Raw genomic sequence first — 23,447 nt, 5'->3', positions numbered from 1 at the left:
ACTTCATACTTCAATACAAAACAATGCTGAACTTTGACAAAAAAAGAGAGATTTTTAAATGTTGTAATGGTGATTTTATAACATCTAAATATAAATCCATTAGCAAAACATGTGAAAATAACTATATCACAGAGTGGAAATGGTAAAGGAAACAATAAATTATCCCCTGCTGCCATTTAGTGGCCATAGTGGGAATCATGGCATTCATTAGGGGCCAAGCACCGAAGATGCGATGGCACCTATTGTATCCGTTGGCGTTATTTTTCTCCTTCTTCCGCCATTGCGTCTATGGCAGCCCATAGAACCGCTTGCGGGAAAGTTGTAAAACTTGGCACACAGATAGAGGATAGTGTCAATAGTAACCACAGCAAATTTGGAGTTTCTATCTCAAACTCACCACTTGTCCAAAGTTTCACTCATCTTTATGTGAATAACTTTTGAACCGTATGCCACCTAGTGGTCAGGAGATATGAAAAATGCATATTGTTGCTTATAACTTGTGAATGGTATACACCACGCCTATCAAGTAAAGGGTACTGTTGGCAGTGGAAACGCAAGCCTGATTAGGGTTACCCGTACCGAATTGTACTGTACTGAACTGTATTGTACCGCTCAGTGGAAACGAGGCATTGGTGGCACTATAATTGAACAAAACATGAAATTGCCATTGACTTCAATAGAGTATTATGATATAAGATGTTATATTTTTCGAATGCATTGGTGTACCATTACGAAACTTTGTAAGTACCATCGAGACCATGTCCTGAAAGTACTTAAAAAGTTGTGAGACAGTGCCACCTTGTGGTCAACCGTTATAATGCAATATAAAATAAATGCTAATAGCTTTCTGTGTATTTTGCCTATTGTAATGAGACTGGTATTAATAGATTCCTTGGGTCATGATGAGAACAGTGATACCAATGTTGCCATAGTCAGCCAAACGTCCGCCATTTTGAATTTTTTAAAAACCTACTCTTTCAAACTCCTCCTCAACCATTTGTCCTATTTTCACCAAAATCGATTCATATTATCTTTAGACAATGTTCACAAAAAGTTAAGGATTTTGTGCTGATAGACCAAACCGGTTTCATATACCACAGAAACAAATTTGACGCATGATGCCAAAATGACACTTGAAGCTGTATCTCTGCAATGCTTTGGCATATTGACACCAAACTTTGTGTGTACCATTGTCAACTCACACAGAACACAACACATCGATTTGATAATAGCGCCACCTATTGGTCAGACGTGATAAGCCAACAATAGGATTATTTATGATTTTTCAGTCGTTTTGACTAAAATCCTCCTAAAATGGCTTCAATGACTAATTTCTGCAGTTGGTCTGATGCTTGCTTCTGTAGTGCTTGGCCCCATAATTGCTGCTTGCAGCTATACTTTTAATAGTATTTGTTTTTCTACCAGGTGAAATATTGGCAGAAATCTTTCACTTAGCATGGCAAATTTTCCATGAATTATCTCTTTAAGTAAAAAAAAAAAAAAAAATGCAGATGTTCTTTAAATAAAAGGGAAGGGGGTTCAAACCTTTTTACACTTCTAATGAGTTTATATCCTTCCTTGCACAAGCTAGTAATTGGCTTTTGGTCATTGACTTACAGAACGTTTTCTTCTCGAGTTAGTGTTAGAGGCTACTAGAATACAGAGGGATGCCGACACTGATCTTGAAGGGGGCAACTGCACATTTGCCGAGGGGTATACAAGATCAGTGTCGGCGCCCCTCTGCATTCTAGTATCCTCTAACATTAACTCAAGAAGAAAACTTATATATATATATATAAAGGAAAATATGTTATGTTTATATATTAAATATATAATATAAATTAAAAAAATATAGAATATTTATAAAAATGTGAGTACACCCCTCACATTTTTGTAAATATTTTATTATATCTTTTCTTGTGACAACACTGAAGAAATGACACTTTGCTACAGTGTAAAGTAGTGAGTGTACAGCTTGTATAACAGTGTAAATTTGCTGTCCCCTCAAAATAACTCAACACACAGCCATTAATGTTTAAACCGCTGGCTACAAAAGTGAGTACACCCCTAAGTGAAAATGCCAACATGTGCTGTGACATACTGAAGCAGAGACTGGGCCGCAGGGCAGGCACCTGCAGAAGGGGGGGCTTTGGGGGCTCGAGCCCCTGCCCTTTTTCAAAATTATTCAAAAGTGCCCCTCTCGATCAAATAGCAATGATATTGTGGTCAATAAAACAAAATGCATTTGAAATCTAATTAACATGACAATTTGTTTAAAACAGTAACTACTCGCTCAAAAGTCAGAAAATTCCTGATTATTTTTACATATCTGTCAATCTGAGGCGTTGCTATGGGTTGCGTGCGTTTTCGGAAACCATAGGCTCTCGAGCCATATATGGTTCTTTCAGTGAGTGCATATGGGTCGACGGAAGGAAAAAATAAACCAAACAATGTTTTAAACATTTTTCATCAATAATCAAAGCTAGTGTGTCGATTTAATTAAAAATCCATATATTACATATTTTAGAATATTACATAATTCACCAACCAATCATGATCTGGCACAAGAAGTTCAAATTTCATTGGACAATATGTGAAGTGGAGCGGTTATTTTCTGTTCTTATTCATAAATCGCTTGAAAATTACATGGGACCGACGAGCTTATTTGTGGAGCGAACTGGATCTGCGATTTGTCTCATTTTATAAATCAAATTACATCACTGGGAAAATGTATACTAAATAACTACAAAGCACTGCACAAAACCGTGCAGTGCCAAAAGTCACAATAATGGGAATTAGTAGGCTATTCAATTCACTTTCATATTTATGTGGAGGAATCCAGTGGCAACCTGTGAAGCTCTGGTGAACTCCATGCCCAAGAGGATTAAGGCAGTGCTGGAAAATAACGGTGACCAGACAAAATATTGACACTTTGTGCCCAATTTGGACATTTTCATTTAGGGGTGTACTTACTTTTGTGGCCAGCGGTTTAAACATGAATGGCTGTGGGTTGAGGGGACAGCAAATTTACATTGTTATACAAGCTGTACACTAACTACTTTACATTGTAGCAAAGTGTCATTTCTTCAGTGTTGTCACATGAAAATATATAATAAAATATTTACAAAAGTGTGAGGGGTGTACTCACTTCTGTGAGATACTTTATATATATAAGATAGGTGACACAGGGCAGATTCAAACCTGGTCTCCTAAATGAGAACTGCTCAATATGTCAAAGTACCAGCACTGATCAGTATTGGTAATTTTTTATATATAAAATGTGATTTTGTTTCGGTGATTGCTGTGGTGTTGAGTGTAGCTGATGGTGAAATGTACTCACTTGAGTATCTTCAGCTCACACACAGGATTCTTCAGTCCCTCACAGATCTCTTTGACTCCTGAGTCCAGCAGACGGCTGTTGTTCAGGTTCATCTCTTTCAGGATGGTTTTGGAGGAGAGAACAGTAGCTAGAACTGAACAGCTTTTCTCTGTCAGCTCACAATTATTCAGCCTAACCACAAAAACAACATTTGTATTTATCTTATTCAGCACATACAATATTTAGCACACCTTATATCAACAGGTTTTTATATATTATAATACATTATATATGTTTATAATAAAAAAAATGTATAATTTATTATATGATATCTTATATATTTAACTTGAATAAATGTAACTATGCAGGGCTTTAAGCAATAGTCCTCAAAAAGTTCAGATCAAACTTAGAAGAGAGGGGGTTACTACGTGAATATTGGCGACCATAACTGTGCGTTCACACCGCCGGCGGCGAGAGCGTCAAAATTCGCCCTGGCCGCCCTGACTGCGACGCTGTAGAAAAGATTCGTGGACGCGCTGACGCTCTGACGTAGATCGTATGCTCGTCTTGTATTTAAAGGAGCCGCAAAGGAAACAAGCAGGTTGATCTTGTGCAGACTGACCACAAGTAGAGTATAAGTTAATATTTGAAATGTGAAAGTGAGAAATTGATCGATGGAAAGAACTTAATTGTAGTTACATGTTTGCTAACCAAATAAACCAATTACAAGCCATTTGTGTGGTGTGGATTTGTGTTCATGGTTAAGTGCTAGTCTAATTTCAACATTATAGGAGACATTTACTAGCCTTGGTCTTTCATTAACATTAATTTGTGTGCAGCCTACATTACAAACTGTCCAGATTGAAGGTGTTGTTTTGAGCAAATAAATTGCATTCCCGCTGAAAAACACACGTTGTAGCGGGAAAATGTCCTCTATAATTTTTATTTATTTATGTCCCTGTACACAAACAGGGACACGTCAAATATTATCGGGAAACCCGCCACAGCAATAATTAATCTCTCTTCCATTTTGCTTGGGAACTAATGTGGTCGGAACCAAAGTTTACAGGACTGCGTTCTCTGGAACCCTCTCAAGCGGAGGACTTCTACATTCCGATTGGTTGCCGCCCAACCGCGTCATAGCTCATTACCATAAAGTTGACCTGATTTCAACTCTCCTCGACGCTCTCACCGCCCAAGACTCGCCGCGCCGCTCTCGCCGGAGCTCGCCGCCGGCTCACATTGAAAATGAATGACTTCCGGCCACTTTGACGCTCTCGCCGCCGGCGGTGTGAACGCACAGTAAGTCTGAATGGTCAGCCATGAAATGGGAAGTCCCACAAGGCACTGTTCCTGTTCAACTTGTACATGGTTTTAATAGGGAAAATAATAAAAGGAACCAAACTTCTCATAACAGCTACGTAAATGGCACCCAGATCTACCTAACTCTATCACCCAGTGACTACAGTCCCACTGACTCTCTGTGCCAGTGTATTGATAAAAGTAACAGTTGGATGTGCCCATTCTTCCTTTAAATAAACAAAGAAAAACAGAGATTATTGTATTTGACAAAAAGGATGAAATTCTCAAGTTAAACCCAAAACTTGGGTAAACCCAGAACTCTAGGGATAAAAAAAACAAAAAAAAAAACATCAGGAATATAGGTGAGAATTTGGATTTCAGTAGTTATGTCAAAGTAATAACTAAATCAGAATACTATCATCTCAAACATATAGCAAGAAATAGATGATTTTATATCCCATTAGGATTTGATAAAAATGTTTCATTTTATCACCAGCAGAATGGACTATTACAAACACCTTCCTTCCCCAAAAGACCATTAGACAGCTATGGCTCATAAAGAACACAGCGCTTTCAGAATTATAACCCCCCCCCCAAAAAAATACAAATAAATAAATACTTAATTTATAGAGTTGCTTAAATACAATGAAAATACAAAAACAGCCAAAAAAAAAAAAAAAAACGACAATTAATATTATACAGTATGTTTTACATTTATGCATAGAAATACTAAGGTTCGCTCAAAACAAGGTTTGTTCATGTTCAACTACACACCGGAGTCAGCTTCCAGAAAAAGTCACTAGACACATTCAAATCCAGATTATAAACACTGTTTAGCAGTGCATTTACTGAGCATTGTGCTGCATTTACTGATTGCATTGTATCATTTTATTTCTATATTCTTCTCTTATTTCATTTAAAATATATTTTTTTATTTATATACACCTTTTACAAATAATTACACTTTTTGTACTTTGAATTAGCATTGTGCATGAATATGAATAATCTTGTCTATAAAATCATGTTCACTCACTTAATTTTCTCCAGTTTGTTATGAGAGTCCATCAAAAGGACAGAGAGCTTCTCCCCATCCAGGTCTCCTAATTTATCTTCACTCAGATCCAGTTCTGTCAGTAATAATGGACTTTTACCCAGAACTTTAGTGAGATACTCACACGCTTCCTCTGCAGCAGGACTTTTCAAAAACCTACAGGAAGTAGAAGACAAGTTCAAGATTGCACAATCTTGTTGTAATTCTATACCTTTCGCTGCTCCCATCATGTTTATGGGCGGAGTTAAACAAACATAGATCATTCCCACTAGTACAGGTGCTGGTCATAAAATTAGAATATCATGAAAAAGTTGATTTATTTCAGTAATACCATTCAAAAAGTGAAACTTGTATATTAGATTCATTCATTACACACAGACTGATATATTTCAGATGTTTATTTCCTTTAATTTTGATGATTATAACTGACAACTAATGAAAGTCCCAAATTCAGTATCTCAGAAAATTAGAATTTGTGAAAATGTTCAATATTGAAGACACCTGGTGCCACACTCTAATCAGCTAATTAACTCAAAACACCTGCAAAAGCCTTTAAATGGTCTCTCAGTCTAGTTCTGTAGGCTACACAATCATGGGGAAGACTGCTGACTTGACAGTTGTCCAAAAGACGACCATTGACGCCTTGCTCAAGGAGGGCAAGACACAAAAGGTCATTGCTAAAGAGGCTGGCTGTTCACAGAGCTCTGTGTCCAAGCACATTAATAGAGAGGCGAAGGGAAGGACAAGATGTGGTAGAAAAAAGTGTACAAGCAATAGGGATAACCGCACCCTGGAGAGGATTGTGAAACAAAACCCATTCAAAAATGTGGGGGAGATTCACAAAGAGTGGACTGCAGCTGGAGTCAGTGCTTCAAGAACCACCACGCACAGACGTATGCAAGACATGGGTTTCAGCTGTCGCATTCCTTGTCAAGCCACTCTTGAACAAGAGACAGCGTCAGAAGCGTCTTGCCTGGGCTAAAGACAAAAAGGACTGGACTGCTGCTGAGTGGTCCAAAGGTATGTTCTCTGATGAAAGTAAATTTTGCATTTCCTTTGGAAATCAAGGTCCCAGAGTCTGGAGGAAGAGAGGAGAGGCACACAATCCACGTTGCTTGAGGTCCAGTGTAAAATTTCCACAGTCATTGATGGTTTGGGGTGCCATGTCATCTGCTTGTGTTGGTCCATTGTGTTTTCTGAGGTCCAAGGTCAACGCAGCCGTCTACCAGGAAGTTTTAGAGCACTTCATGCTTCCTGCTGCTGACCAACTTTATGGAGATGCAGATTTCATTTTCCAACAGGACTTGGCACCTGCACACACTGCCAAAGCTACCAGTACCTGGTTTAAGGACCATGGTATCCCTGTTATTGATTGGCCAGCAAACTCGCCTGACCTTAACCCCATAGAAAACCTATGGGGTATTGTGAAGAGGAAGATGCAATACGTCAGACCCAACAATTCAGAAGAGCTGAAGGCCACTATCAGAGCAACATGGGCTCTCCTAACACCCGAGCAGTGCCACAGACTGATCGACTGATGCCACGCCGCATTGCTGCAGTAATCCAGGCCAAAGGAGCCCCAACTAAATATTGAGTGCTGTACATGCTCATACTTTTCATGTTCATACTTTTCAGTTGGCCAACATTTCTAAAAGTCATTTTTTTTGCATTGGTCTTAATTAATATTCTAATTTTCTGAGACACTGAATTTGGGACTTTCATTAGTTTTTTGATAATCATCAAAATTAAAGGAAATAAAATTTTTAAATATATCAGTCTGTGTGTAATGAATGAATCTAATATACAAGTTTAACTTTTTGAATGGTATTACTGAAATAAATCAACTTTTTCATGATATTCTAATTTTATGACCAGATCCTGTATGTTTCCATAGTTAGTGTATTAAGCCCTATTTGGACAGGACTAGTTTTCTAAACTACGCTTGAGTTTTCATTCTTATCACCCGAAGTCTGTGATTTCGTGTACCAATTCGGATGGGACTAACATCTCCACGTTTATTACAGAGGTGGGCGTGTTTTCTAGATGTGATATGGTTTTGTGCATTGCATACGACGTATATAGTCCAGTGTCATAGCCACGAGGGGGCCTGGGGGGGCCTAGGCCCCCCTCATTTAGATGTCTGTGAGGCAACGGAGTGTTGGTTCATTTTTGACACACTCAAGTTCACAGGGACAGAGACGGCAGCAATAGAATCCTGTTTGTTTTCATTATTTTACAATATTATTTTCACAATGTTTTGTTGTTATTATGAATGTACACATAGATGCTTAACAGATCTGAACGATGTAAATATTGACTGTATGACCAAAAATGACATTATTATTAAATGACATTGTATTTTACATGCAATTGATTGCACCCACGCCTCCATGCAGGGATGCCTGCAGGATTTCTTCAGAGGGTACTTTTTTTTTGGAGAGCAAAATTATCAGTGCGAGCAACGCTGAGTAGAATGAAGGTGTCACAAGTTTTAAACCTTTTTTTACGGCAAAATCAACAAAATGGTAAATGCATTCATCAATGGCATGCTTGGAGGAAAAAACTACAGAGAACAAAACAGTGTTGGATGAAGTGCATATTCACGATTGAAAAAAAATAAATAAAATACCCTTCTGCTGATGCAAATGTCAACACGTCTTAATTTTCCCAAAGTTACCACTTCATCAGTGGTGTAGCAGACAGCCACACAGGGCACGCAGTGCGGTAAAATTGAACGAATGTGAATCGATTTAGTCTATTTTGCAAAGATAATCAGTTTAGTGAAAGCACAGAATAAAAAGACTGATTAATTCATAATTAATGGCATGGACACATATAATAACTGCTTAAATATTTAAGGGGCAAACATTTCTCAATTCAGTCGGAGCGCTCATGGTAGGCTACGCATAGTGCGTACAGCCGTATACCTGCACCTCTATGTTAACTGTCATTTTCACACGATTTTTGTAAAAAATGATAGTAGACAATGAAGCTAATCAAAGCTGCTTCAGTCCAATAAGTGTTCATCTTGAAATATTACTAACAATATAAAGTTCTGACTATTTTAACCTTCCATTTTGCATGTGATGTAATTAATTAAACAATGGATCAAAACAAGACAAGGCTTGTCAACTGATTATTTGTTATGTTGCAGCATGGATGCAGAAAGATTATTTGAAATTAAGGGCATAGGTCTGCTTTTGACATTGGTGGGGACATCAGACCCCCCATAATTTGATTATATTTCCCCCAAATTACTCTTAATGTACATAATGACTTCATCCTAGGCTAGAAGATTGTGTATTGTTCATCTTTCAGCACAACGTTTGTCTTTCTGTCCATATGCTTTTTATAGAGATAATAATAGCCATAGATCACGCTTTCTCTTTCCATTTGCTGTTTTGTCAAACACATACTTCAAAGTAATTGACACAAATTTGTTAATTCCGGAAGTTAACTTTTAAATTAATTGTTTTGGACTGCTGTCCTGAACTGGGCGCAATACCTTTGAGTTGTCCTAGACATGGAGCTGCAGTTCGCGCCAGGTGTGTGACTACCTTTAGGCTACCTTATGTTCTTACTCCGCCCATGTATTAAATTTGTATCCTTGAAAGCGTACAGTTTTCTAATGTATTTACTTCGACTTCTTAGGTAATATCAATGGTATGACATAATTCTAATGTGTCCGAAATGACAAAAACATATACAGTACATATATTTAATTGTTTGATCAAACTTTTTGCAAGGGACAATTTGGTAGTCGCTGGATATTGGTAGGGACATGTCCCTAGCGTCCCTACCCAATTCATTCCCTTGTTTGAAATGTACAATTTTAAGTATTTGCAGGTTTTAAATCACCTGATGGACTTCAATCTACAGCATTCATCCTGTAGTAAATCATTGAGCTGCTCCACTCCTGATTGTCCAGGATCATTTCCTGTGAGATCCAGCTCGATCAGGTGTGAAGGGTTTGATCTCAGAGCTGAAGCCAGAGCTTTATAACCTTCTTCAGTGATGCTGCAGTCTGAAAATCTGTATATAAAAAAGCTGTTAAGTAATGCATGTTCTACACTAAATAAAATAAAGAACACAAAGTTCAAGTCAATATTAAAATAATATATGATAATAAATTATATAGTTTCAGAACGGAAAAACAAGTTAGACAAATTATTGCCATAGCGTGTGCAAAATGTATGCTTATTTAATGGTATTTTAAAACTGGCAAAATTGTCTCATAGGCTCCATAAATACATGCATTGACCAATGCTTTAATGACAACATTTGACTAAATGAACCATTTGCCCAACATTTAAAACTGTCATTATTCATTCACCCTCATGCTGTTTTCAAAACTTAACTTTTTTCAGTCAAACACAAAAGAAGATGTTAGGCAGAATAAGTCAAAGTGAAAATGAGGTGAATAAATTAGCAGAAATTAAAGCTTCCAGTTTTCTTTTTTTTTTCAAAAGAACAAGATAAATGTAAATACACATGTGAAAAAGAGGATTAATGAAAATACACACTTCAGTTTTTCCAATTTGCACTGGGTGTTTTCCAGCAGATGACAGATTTTCTCTATTCCTGAGTTTCCTAGTTTAGTCCCACTCAGATCCAGCTCTGTCAGATTTGAAGGGTTTGAATTTAAAGCTTGAGTCAGAACACGACAATCTTCTTCTGTGATATCGCTGTTATTCAAACTGTGTTAAGAGAATACACAGTTACAGTTAGTTGTTAGTTAAAAGTCAACACTCTCTGGTAAACGATAACATGTAACATGGATATAACATGTCCAGCAGCAAGTTCACAAGTATTAAAGTTGTCATAATAATGATAAAACTCACATCAGTGTGTTGAGTTTACAGTGTTTATCCTGCAGTAGAGCAGTGATCTGATTCACTCGTGTGTCTCCTAGTTCATGTTCACTCAGATTCAGCTCTCTCAGGAGTAACGGGTTTTTACCCACAATTCCAGTCACATACTGACAGGCTTCATCTGCAGCAGGACCCAAAAACCTGCAAAAGAAAATAAGCAGGATTCAATTCAACTAAACTTGGTGTAATAAAAATAGCATCTGATCCTGATGGGGAAACAGTGAGAAATGGTTTATCTTGAATTTACTTTGATGCAAAAAATCTGTATTATTGAAATAACATTTCTATTAATAATTCAACTGCATATCATTCATTTCATATTATTTCATCATGTCTCACCTCAGTGTCTTCAGCTGATAGTTTGGATCCTGTAGTAAATCACTGAGCTCCTTCACTCCTGATGGTCCAGGATCATTTCCTGTGAGATCCAGCTCTATCAGGTGTGAAGGGTTTGATCTCAGAGCTGAAGCCAGAGCTTTATAACCTTCTTCAGTGATACTGCAGTCTGAAAGTCTAAAGTAAAGAGATTTGAAATCAAATGCATTTGACCTTTTTTAATACAAGGCTAGTTTTGCATCAATACTAATTGTATGAATATATATATATATATATTTATTTTCTATGGGGATTATTGATAGAAGCGTATCTTTCACTTTCTTCATTTTACTACAGTCATTTTTCCTGGTAACTTTTGTTTAGCTTTTCTGTAGCTCAAATAGTAGAGCATGGCGCTAGCAACGCCAAGGTCATGGGTTCGATTCCCAGGGAAAGCAAGAGCTGATAAAATGTAAAAACTGTAACTTGAATGCAATGTAAGTCGCTTTGAATAAAAGCGTCTGCTAAATGCATAAATGTAAATGTTTAAATTTCAGTTAGTTTTACCATATTAACTGCTTGAGCGGTACAGTCCCATATGTGGGATCGATATTTGTGTGCCCCTGGCAGTACGGTCCCACATATGGGGTTTTAGAATGTAGTGATGTCACATAACTGCCAGATTCAGATGTGCTTTCCTGCTATGGCTGGCGCTAAGCCAGAGATGGAAGTGCTCAGCCCTTGTCATATAATCACAACTATGCAGTGTTTTCAACCACCTAATGTTTGTTTTAGATTTTAGACATTTAAATACAAATGTACTAGCAAAACAATACATTTATAATTAGTAAAATATACACCGATGTCTATAACAGCGGCAATAACAGATCAGATTCACACTGTGTAAATAACTATACAGTTGATTATGTACTTTTCCCAGCTCACCAGCCACTTACTTTCATATATTTTGGGAGAAATTGATGAATTTACGTGTTGTAAATCTGAGAGACACAATTCTCTGAACTGCGGCACAAACTAACATGCCGATCAACTAACAAGATCATTATGAAGGTTTGTAAAATAATATATATATACATTCACTACGAGAATATCAGATAGTTGATGACATAGTTAACAAGTTTGTGAATATTTTGAACAAAAGAGGCTAAATGAAATAAAAGCAATACATCTATGATACAACGCTATTGTGGCTGCGGTGTGTCATGTGACACACATGATGTGTCGCCACGGAAATAAGGGGATACTTTCTAAAATAATGGTCACCTTAAAAAAACAAAAACTCACACTGAGGGGTCAGCTAGAATATTTTAATTCAGCGAGAATATATATTACATTTACGTGTGAAGGGGTTAACCTGCTGAGCAGTAAAAATGTGGGATTTTTATTTCCGTACCCCTGGGACTACGGTCCCACATATGGGATTTAGAAAGTTTGTCGACGCCACATAACTGCCAATTTCAAACTGCGTTTTCGCACTTTGGCTGGCGCTGAGACGCGCTCTGCACTAGTCATATAATCACTACTATGCAGTGTTTTTAACCACATAATGTTTATTTTAGGTTTCAGACATTTAAATACACATAAATGCTAGTAAAACAATACATATATAGTTTGTAAAATACACACAGATGTCTATGGAAGCAGCAATAACAATCCATTCAAATATAATTTGCCGATGTGTTCTATTCATATCAGATAAGTAGCTATAAAGTTCACTCTATTCTTCTGTTTATTTGTATTTGTATTATTCTAGAAACTGATAAATTTACATGCTGTAAATCGAACTGATAGGACTCTCTGAACTGCAGCGTTAACAAACATGGCAGCATCCATCTCACGTTATGGATCACGATCAAGATCATTTTAAACGTTTTTAATTTTAAAGGTTTTTAAACGACAAAATGCACTCGCTTACACGTATTTGTGAGTCGGAATATCAGATAGTTGATGACATGGTAAGCAAGTTAGTGAATATTTTGAATTAAAAAGGAAAAAAACGAAATAAAAGCGATACATCTGTCTTACAGTGTTTTTGTGGCTGCGGTGTGTCACGTGACAAGCATGACGCATCTTTATGGAAAGAATAAAGGGAAACATTCTAAAATAATGGTCGCCTAAAAAACTCACTCTGGGGGGACAGCTAGAATATTTTAAACTCACCAGTAAAAGGGTTATTGGCAAAAGTTTCATTACACTACATTCAGCACAAACTGTGCTACAATAATATGCGAGTAACACGTGTGTACACAATTTCTAAGAAAATCTGGTTTTAATATTACGAGTAAATAACTTTCCCCCTGTATTTTACATTAGCACAACATTTTTTATTGAGTGGACACAAATAAAAGTAGACATTTACAGTTTCAAATGAGGTTGTCTTTATCTGTTTGAACATTAATGTGTGTATGTCTTGCAAGTTGTTGCTACTGATACAAGATAAAAACACATGTGACTGTGCCAGGGCCTCTGTCCTCTTGAGAGGGTTAACTTTAAACAAACAAACAAAAGTTATTATTAAAATTAAATGTTCATTCATTTAACTCACCTGAGTTTCTCCAGTGTGCAGTTTGTATCTTCTAATCCGTTCTGGAGTTTCTTCACTCCTGAATCCTGCAGATTATTGTTGCTCATGTCAAGTTCTTTCAGACTGGAGTTTGATCTCAGGACTGTAGCGAAAGCTGAACAGCTTTCCTCTGTTAGACAACAATCACGCAGCCTAAAATTATGAGCAAGAGGAGAATTTATAAACACAAGGTGATTGATTTCACTATTAAGTGATTCCTGAGAACTGTTTTTAGGTCACCTGATGTCTTTAACATAGATTAATTGTGCAATAAATACCACATTAAAAATACTCACATCAGTGTGTTGATTTTACAGTGTTTATCCTGCAGTAGAGCAGTGATCTGATTCACTCGTGTGTCTCCTAGTTCATGTTCACTCAGATTCAGCTCTCTCAGGAGTAACGGGTTTTTACCAACAACTCCAGTCACATACTGACAGGCTTCATCTGCAGCAGGACCCAAAAACCTGCAGATGAGATTATGAAGTAGATTATTTTAAAACTTGATGAATTTAAACTTGATGAAAAACAACATCCAAATTTGATGGAAGTGTAAATTATTGAAGTATAAATAAATGGAAGTATAAATTAAGTGTAAATTAGTTTATCCTGAATTTACTTTGATGCAGCGGGTTTGTATTAGTGAAATATTTCTATGAACAATTCACCTGTATTTAATTTGTTTTGTATTACTTCACCACATCTCACCTCAGTGTCTTCAGTTGATAGTTTGGATCCTGTAGTAAATCATTCAGTTCCTTCACTCCTAATGGTCCAGGATCATTTTCTGTGAGATCCAGCTCTATCAGGTGTGAATGGTTTGATCTAAGAGCTGAAGCTAGAGCTTTATAACCTTCTTCAGTGATACGGCAGTCTGAAAGTCTAGAACAAGAATGAAAATTCAACTAATTAATCAGCTATTGTAGAATTTACCTTAACAATATTAATCCCTAACCTTCTATAATGAATTGCAAGGTGAAAACTAATAACCAAATACATGGGTAAACAAAAGGCTCAGAGACCTTTAAAATGTCAACTCACCTGAGAATCTCCAGGGACCTTACAGTCACTCACAATAGCTTTGTTTCCATCCAAATTTACTAATTAAACTTATGCGCAAAATTGGAATATCACATTAAACAATTGCGAATAAAGCACCATTTCCATCCAGTGAATTGAAGAGAACAAAATCATCACTTCCCAATTAGCTTTTGCTAAATACCACATAGAACAATTACATTTGCTGCTGTAGAAGAAGTCACTGTATATAAAAATTTGTACAATAAATTACGAGCTTCAGAGTACTTAGACGAAACGCAGTCCTGTTATCTTATTTTCGGAGTCTGCTGTTTGGGAACGCAGTTCAGGGAGTTAATTATAACAAAGCACTTTGATGAGACTTTACTGAAGCATTTCAGATGCTTTGCAATGAGATCGGTCCTTGGTTGGTCCAGTTATGATGTCCCATTGCAAAGTCACATATCTTTTTAGATGCGCATTAAGGAATTAATTCGGTAAAAGTGTTTCCATCGTAGTTTATGCGCATGTTTTCTTACCGGATAAGAAATGTATCCTACTTAATTGAGCGCATACATTTTTTAAGCGCATTTTTTGAATTTATGTGCATCTTTCCATCCAGCGTTTTCTTATGCGATATCCCAACATGCGCATAAAAATAGGTGGATGGAAACATAGCTATTGTTTCAATGATCTAAAACTCTATAGGTGTGAAACTCTTTCATCTAAATGATGCACAACATTCAAGCAACTCTACATCAGAATAATTGAAAAACAAAAACTAAAACAAAAAACAGTTTTGAATGGCCTTTTTAAATTTCACACTTAAACACTTGTATGGAAGGACCAGGAACATACAGTTTATGCTGTAAAACAAACTAATTTCACTGATCTGAAGAAGTTATGCCTTCAATTCTGTGGATTAACCAGCTCAAAGTTAATACATGGACCTGAATTCTGACTCAATCCTAGGGCTGAAACTAATGATTTCCTAAATATATAAATATAGAAAAACAAAAGCACAATATAAATGTTAACTTGTAAAGTAGAATGTCTATATCTATAGGGACTTCTACATCTAAATACATATTGGATATTTTTGATTTGGAGGGTACAATAATGACACGTTATCTAGTTGTTTTAGTGTACATTTGGAAATTGTTTTTCAACATCTTGATAAAGTTATTCATTATCAGTCAAACAGATGTAGTTTTAAATTAATAATTTTGCATAATGCTCATATTTTTTAACAAAAGATATGGTAAACTCTTAAATTCATTATTTAGCAATTTAATTAACATTTTGTAAAGAATGTGTAAAAAACAATCACATCAGTCTTTAAGTTTGGTTGAGATCAGTTTTTGTCTGTTATCACACAATTTACCTCAGTATCTCCAATTCACACTTTATATTCTCCAGTCCAGTGCAGAGCAACTTCACTCCGGAATCCTGCAGATTATTATTGTTCAGGTTCAGCTCTTTCAGATTGGTATCTGATCCAAGAATTGTAGCCAGAGCTGAACAACTTCTGTCTGTTAAGTGACAATCGTTTAGGCTACAAGGAAAATATATCACATTAGATTGAATAGACAAACATATACATATAATACAGCACAACGTATGAGCTAAATACAAATATTAAACCTATTACTCTTACTTGAACAGTAAAAATACTGTAAGGATGGAAGGCTACATTGGCATTGTACCTACAACATCATTAGTATTTTTGATTAAGAGATACATTTGCTACATCAAGCAAGCAAGTATACCATTTTAAGGTTTTTAGCTTTATTTACAATGAGTTACACAATTGAAAGCACTCCATTGTCTTTAGTGTCTTGAGGTGGAGAATATGGAGTTTAATGATTAGAACACTGAGAAGTTCTTGATAGACAGACTTAAATTAGGAAGTTTACGATAACTTCATATTGGAGTGAAAATAAATGGAAGAAAGTGTTTTATAAAAAATGTTATACTGTTTTTCTGCTGCTGTTATCTAATAAGCTGATAAATAAGTTTCATTAAATGACTTACAGAGCTCTTTTGGAGGTTTTGATGACTGCTGATAATCTAATGAGACACTCATCTGATTTCTTGAACTTCTGAAGCTCAAACTCCTCCAGCTCCTCCTCTGATGTCAACAACACAAAGTTCAAAGCAGACCACTGGGCAGGTGAAAGGTCAAAAGATGAGAAACTTCCTTTGCTAAGGTGAGTCTGAATATCTTTCACTAGAGTTTGATCGTTCAGTTCATTCAGACAGTAGAACATATTGATGGATCTCTCTGGAGACAGATTAGCTTCTAATTTCTGCTTGATGTACTGAACTATTTCCTTTTTGCTCTGGTCATTTTCGTCTCTCTGTGTCAACAGACCTCGCAAGAGTCGTCGATTGGACTGGAGTGACAGACCGAGAAGGAAGCGAAGGAAAAGGTCCAGGTGTCCATTGTCACTCTCAAGTGCCTTGTCCACTGCAGTCTTGAGCAAATCAATCATGTTTTTTTTGGATTTGGGCTGGAGTAACATTAAAATTAAGTGAAGAAAAGGGTCCAGGTGTCCACTGACACTCTTAAGTGCATTGTCCAATGCAGTCTTGAGAAAATCAGTCATAGTTGGGTCATGAACAAACACACTTTTCTTGTGGATGTCTAGAAACAGATGTGCATAAAGGGCTGCAATAAACTCTTGAATGCTCAAGTGAACAAAGCAGTACATGGTACCAAGAATGATCCCTGTTTCCTCCTTAAAGATCTGGGTACACATGCCTGAATACACTGATGCCTTATAGACGTCAATACCACAGGCTTCCAGGTCTGTGTCATAGAAGATCAGGTTGTTACTTTCTAGCTGATGAAATGCAAGTTTCCCCAGTGAAAGGATGGCATCTTTATCCCATGAAACATCTGGTGTATATTCTCCATCATACTTTCGTCTGCTCTGTTGGATCTGAAAGCGGAGAAAGTGTGTGTACATTTGTGTCAGACTCTTGGGAGTGTCTTCGGTATTTGATTCCTGCAGTGTTTTGGAGGTGTCATCAGACTGATTGTTTTCCAGATCATTATTTCTTTTTTCCACCAAAATCTTCTGGAGAACAGTGGCTGAAATCCAGCAGACGACTGGGATGTGACACATGATAAAGAGACTCTTTGATTGTTTAACATGATCAATGATTTCTTTGGCCTGATTCTGATCTTCAAATCTTTTTTTGAAATACTCCTCCTTCTGTACATCATTGAACCCTCTGACCTCTGTTAGCCGGTCGATACAGTCATCAGGAATCTTACTGGCAGCTGCTGGTCTGGTGGTGATCCAGATGAGAGCAGAACGAAGCAGATTTCCCTTGATGAGGTTTGTTAGGAGAACATCCAGAGAGGCTGGTGACGATACATCAGACCATGTCTCATTAACATCAAACTTCAGAGGAAGACGAAACTCATCTAATCCATCAAGAATGAACAAGACTTTTTGGTTCCTTCTTGTAAGGTTCAGTCCTTTTGTCTCCGGGAAAAACTGAGTTATAAGGTCCAACAAACTTTGTTTTTCTTTCTCCTTTAAGTTCATCTCCCGGAAAGGAAGAGGAAATATGAAGCTGATATCCTGATTTTCTTTTCCTTCAGCCCAATCTAAAACAAACTTTTGCACAGAGACTGATTTTCCGATGCCAGCAACTCCTTTTGTCAGTACAGTTCTGATCTGCTTGTCTTGTCCAGGTGCTTCAAACATGTTTGTGCACTCAATTTGTATCTCTTGTGATTCATTATGTCTGGAAGTAACTTCAATCTGTCTTACTTCGTGTTCGGCATTGACCTGTTCACTACAACCCTGAGTGATATAGAGATCTGTGTAGATGTTATTTAGAAGTGTTGAGTCACCTTGCTTTGCAATTCCTTCAAACACACATTGATACTTTTTCTTTAGGCTACATTTTAGCTGATGAACAAAGATCAGCTCATCTAAATGCAGGGACAAAAAAATTTTTTTTTTGTTTTAGTATTAGTTTTCACTGCTACATTTATAAGTGACAATATGACAGATGGTCATGAGTCTCTTACCCTCTAGAGTATTAGCAGCTTCATCTTGCTTCATCTCTCTTAGGAAGTAGAGTGTGAGATCAAGAGCTGCTTCTTTGATACTGCATCTGTTCTCATTAAAATCCTTCACAAAGTCTTCTTTTTGTAATATTTTCTTAAACTTTTCCAGTTCATTCTTCAGAAATGTGATTATTTTGCTTTCAAGATCCTAAAAACAAAGAAAAATAATGAATTTTACATTTACAATACATTTTTATGGGTTCTTAAAAGGAAACATAAATACTCAAGATGAATCAGAAATCCAATTTCTATTGAATATTGTTGCAAGCATTGTTCAGTAACCTATTTTTTTTATTATAAATATGATTGAAAATGTTTTCCTACCTTGAAGATCCACAGGAGATTGTCTTTGAAATTATTATGAGTCTGGACATCTGAATCTAATGTCTCATACTGAAGCCTATTAGTGAATAAAATAAAATACTGCATTTTGAGGGAACATATTAGAGAAACAGTTTGTAATTTTTAAAAACAAAGACAAATAGAAAGCAACAGCTGTTTAAGTTCACACTATTAAAGTACAGGACCTATTTAAGTATAACTTTAGGTAAATATTTGGTCTCTCATTGTAATATTTTCTGTCCTACAAGCAAATAAAACAGGGGCTGGTGAATAATAATAATATATTCTGCATATTTTCATACACTGTGCAGCAGTTATGTTAGTGCACCAAGATTAATGGAGATTGCCAAATACCACAGTTCACATCAAATCATTATAATCTTCTCTATCTCTAATTTTCTTTGCTGATGTTCTTAGTATCTTAATGAAAACTCTGATAAATAATTGAACAGTATAATTTCATGATAAATATTGATTTAAATATTTTCAACAAACAGTCTATGTGTAACCATAAATCAGAATCGGCACACTGCCACCGCTGCTCCCAAAGATAAATTTATTTTAATATACGTATTGAATCTAAGAATAAACTGATCTTTGGGAGCAGCAGTGGCAGTGTGCCGATTCTTGTTTACTTATAGTGAAGTGATTCATTTGATCGTGCGCCTGCCAAATGTTTTTGTATGTGTGCATATATGTATTTTTTCAACCAACAATAAGAAACCCATGAAGTACCTTTTGGTAGACGATGTTTTTTTCTCACTTAAGTCCGGTGGCTCACCACTTTTTGAATGGTCACTCTTCACAGACACAGAGCTGAACACATGTGATCCTGATCTTACACTAAAGAACAAAAAGAAACAATATTACAGGGGGCACTTCAATCAATATATGCATTTTTTATGTTGTAAATTGTAATTAATATATAATTATAGCCATGCATTTGTTCTACTATACTTATTCATGTTTGGTTGAATTATCTACATTTACATTTATTCATTTAGCTGACGCTTTTATCCAAAGCGACTTACAATTGCTATATATGTCAGAGGTCGCACGCCTCTGGAGCAACTAGGGGTTAAGTGTCTTGCTCAGGGACACATTGGTGTCTCACAGTGGATTCGAACCCGGGTCTCTCACACCAAAGGCATGTGTCTTATCCACTGCGCCATCACCACCACACCGCACCAGCTATTGTATTTTCCATGGTGAATTTATGCCTTTTAATCACTGCCTGTATAATTGTATTATTGGAAAATAGCTCCAGACCAGAGTTACCAGATTTTGTGCTCAGTGATAAATTTTTTATTCAGTCAGCATCTATCACAAAAACCACAGTGGCAAAACTAGCTAACATGCTATAATGTAATACCTTTTGGTAGATGAGTTTTTTTTCTCACTGAAGTCCGGTGGCTCACCACTTTTTGAATGGTCGCTCTTCACAGACACAGAGCTGGACACATGCGAGTCTGATCTTACACTAACGACACAGAGAACAGAGAAATAAAAAAAATATATAGGAGATACTTCAGTCTCATTTGAAGAGATTTTGTGTGCCAAATGGAAGTTTGTTTAGTTCAGTTTAACACAAACTAATTCACTAACTCCTCAGGCCTGCTATAAAGGAATCACAGGTAAACTACCAGTCAAGAAAAGTACTGGTTTCTCATCCTGCACAATTTCCCCTTCACTGAAAAACACAACTGGCTCTAAAACTGTGTTATTGTGCAACCATATTAAATCTCATGAGAAAACAAACTCTGTTGATCCCATTGACCAGATGAGAAAATACTAAAGCAAAAATAGCATCTTGTTTCTATAGCAGTGAAGATACTGAGCAATGAACTGTGTACAGTGAACGAGACTGAGAAAGAGACAAAAATCTTTTAAATTTCCCTTTAAAAATATCCACTGATTTACACTGTAAAGCTGAGTTTGATGTGTATTTGTATTGTATTTTATTCTTCACAGGCAATGTTTAAAATAATTTACATTATTTTTGTAAAGTCTTACCTCTGTTTCTCCGAGAGACTCATCTCAGACAGAGAGTCCTTTCCTCTCTCCTCTGACATACTGCAGCTAAACAGACTTGCTTGTGAAAACAATCAGATGATCATCATGGCCTGGAAATGACAATGTTTTACTGAAATAACATGGCAATTCAGATGGATCACGTTGAGTTAATAAATATGGATGGATCACGTTGAGTTATATATATAAAGGGCTACAAACAAATATTGCAACCATCTTGATGATTTCAGATCATTCAGATCACACCACACAACATATGGATCTAAATATACTTGTATTACTATGCAACTAATAAGCATTAAGTTGTAACACTTCACATTAAGGTTCCGTTTTTTTAACATTAGTTAGCATGAACAAACAATGAAATATACTTATACAACTTTTATTAATCCTAGTTAATATTAATATCAACATTTACTAATGCATTATTAAAATCCAAAGTTGTATATATGAATATTAATTAACTGACCTGAGCTAACATGAACTAAAAATGAACAGTTTTTAAACACATATATATATATATATATATATATATATTGATAGTAAAACTATCTGCTATGGAAACCAAATTATTGAAATTTGTTTTAGGTATATTCTTTAACATTAATGTAAATGGTTTTAAGGAACATCGGTATGTTGGAGTTTATCTGCCTGTTTGAATTTACATTTGTGTACAGTAATATTCAGTTCCTGTAAAAATCTGTTCCAGTTGGTGGAGCACACATGGATATTCATTATAGTTTCCCTGTTGTGGGTGGGTCCTTGAGACAACACACAAACGAATGAAACTGAAAATATTAGCGCAACGCTCCTAAAATCACAACTTGTTTAATGGATTATTTCTAAATAGTAATGAAATTTCAATGTTAAGCAATAGCTGCAACAGTTTCAAGACCATGCATATTTTGTGGAATATGATAAATCATCTGAGCTGTTTTGCCTGCGTAATCACAGGTGCACAGCAGAGCGAACAATGAGTGAATAACCAAAGCTAGCGAAGCCTAACATAATTTTTACCCGTTTATGTACATGATGATGAATACAGTATATGTGGAAACATCACAAAAGCAAAACTAAGCCATATTATGACATTGGTGGTGACATGCATGATTTCCTATCCCAATTAAAAAAATAATAATATTTTGAGGATGTTAATGTTTGAGGAGTGTGCACTATTCATTTGTATGCTGAACATGCAAGAACATGCCTATAATAGGAGAACAATAATGAATATTCATATATATACTACACCCACTGGAACTCATATTACACAACACCATCTCAATTGGGGGAGGGGGGAATAATAATAATAATAATAAGAAGAAGATGGACTGGTCTCTGCTGGCCACTATAAACACTCATGACTTAAGATGGAAGAGAAACAAATCTGCTGAGAAAAGCAGTCCACTATGGGTCATTTTTCATTCTTCATAACGCTGGCAGAAAGGACCGAACGAATACATAGCATTAATTTTTGGATTTTGGTCTTGAATGCAAAGTGTTAAAGGAGTGTTTATTTATTTTTTTCCCTATGTCTTCACAAATTTGCACTAAAAGAAATCTGCTAAATTTGTTATTACAATGTTATTTTGGGAGTCTTTGTCCATCAATTACTCTGTGCAGAGTAAATGCTCAGCTGCATAGACCTGTTCTGAAATGGATTAATAATAAAAATGACACTCTCTCCTTGATGTTGAAAGTAGCTGATGATGAATAAAATGCAGTGAATAGCCAAGCTGTTGCTTTCAGTGAATTTGCATACAGATCATGTGGCCACTCTCGCGAGGAGCGTCTCGCTACAGAACACAAGATCCAGGGGGCGTGGTTGGATCCAGATCCAACTCCTCCCACCTTACGTATAACTAAACCTACCAATCTCCACCCCCTAGATGTGGATCCAACCACGCCCCCTGGATCCCATGGGCCGCAGCGAGCCCTACTTGACTCTTGCTGACTCCCTCACAAATATTTCAGTGCAAATACTGCTTAACCATGCCACGGTGGGCCAGACCATAACCTTACCTTAAAGGAGGGATATCTGTTAGCCATTTTTATTATCAATTTTATTATAAACATTCAAGGGAGCTGCTAGTTGGAATTCAGATAGGCAGGGCTCGAATTGAGGGGGGATGCGGGGGGATGGCATCCCCCTGCTTGAAAAAAATGACAAAAAGCATCCCCTTTGTAAAACCACCATCCCCCCTTACCATCCCCTTTGGATTATTAATTTTGTGTATTACGTAAAACTTATCATGCACATGAAATGTTAAAATTCTCTACTGATGATCATTTACAAACTAAATAACGGGGATTGGCCAATCAGAACTCGGTACTGTAACAAGCTGTGCACAAGCAGAAGAAATTTTGTCATTTTTCGTGCAAAATGGTTCAACTTTTTTTTTTTTTTTTTTAAAGAAGACAACAGAAGGTATGATTTTTCCTTGATTAGAATTTAAAGACATTCTCCTGACATAATGAATGTGTGACTGTAGGAGAGCTGACATTATCCAACTTAGAGAAAAAAA

General features: G+C 36.4%; 1 protein-coding gene across 1 annotated transcript in view; it reads right to left on the bottom strand.

Moving 5' to 3' along the window:
* LOC306874618 (NACHT, LRR and PYD domains-containing protein 12-like) overlaps positions 1-20,963 on the bottom strand; it is a gene marked incomplete at its 5' end in the record, with an annotated part of 108,822 nt that extends 87,859 nt beyond the window's left edge. Inside the window, 6 exons of the mRNA XM_079424766.1 lie at positions 16,494-18,411; positions 18,511-18,697; positions 18,874-18,949; positions 19,627-19,734; positions 20,264-20,371; positions 20,905-20,963. Of these exons, the coding sequence (XP_079280892.1) occupies positions 16,494-18,411; positions 18,511-18,697; positions 18,874-18,949; positions 19,627-19,734; positions 20,264-20,371; positions 20,905-20,963 (2,456 nt within the window). The remainder of the gene's footprint in view (positions 1-16,493; positions 18,412-18,510; positions 18,698-18,873; positions 18,950-19,626; positions 19,735-20,263; positions 20,372-20,904) is intronic.
* Positions 20,964-23,447: the final 2,484 nt, after the last annotated feature.

The sequence above is a fragment of the Barbus barbus genome, assembly GCF_936440315.1.
Source record: "Barbus barbus genome assembly, chromosome: 9".
Classification (NCBI taxonomy): Eukaryota; Metazoa; Chordata; class Actinopteri; order Cypriniformes; family Cyprinidae; genus Barbus; species Barbus barbus.
Note: the sequence above shows the minus strand (reverse complement) of the source record. Positions and strands in the feature narration are given on the sequence as shown.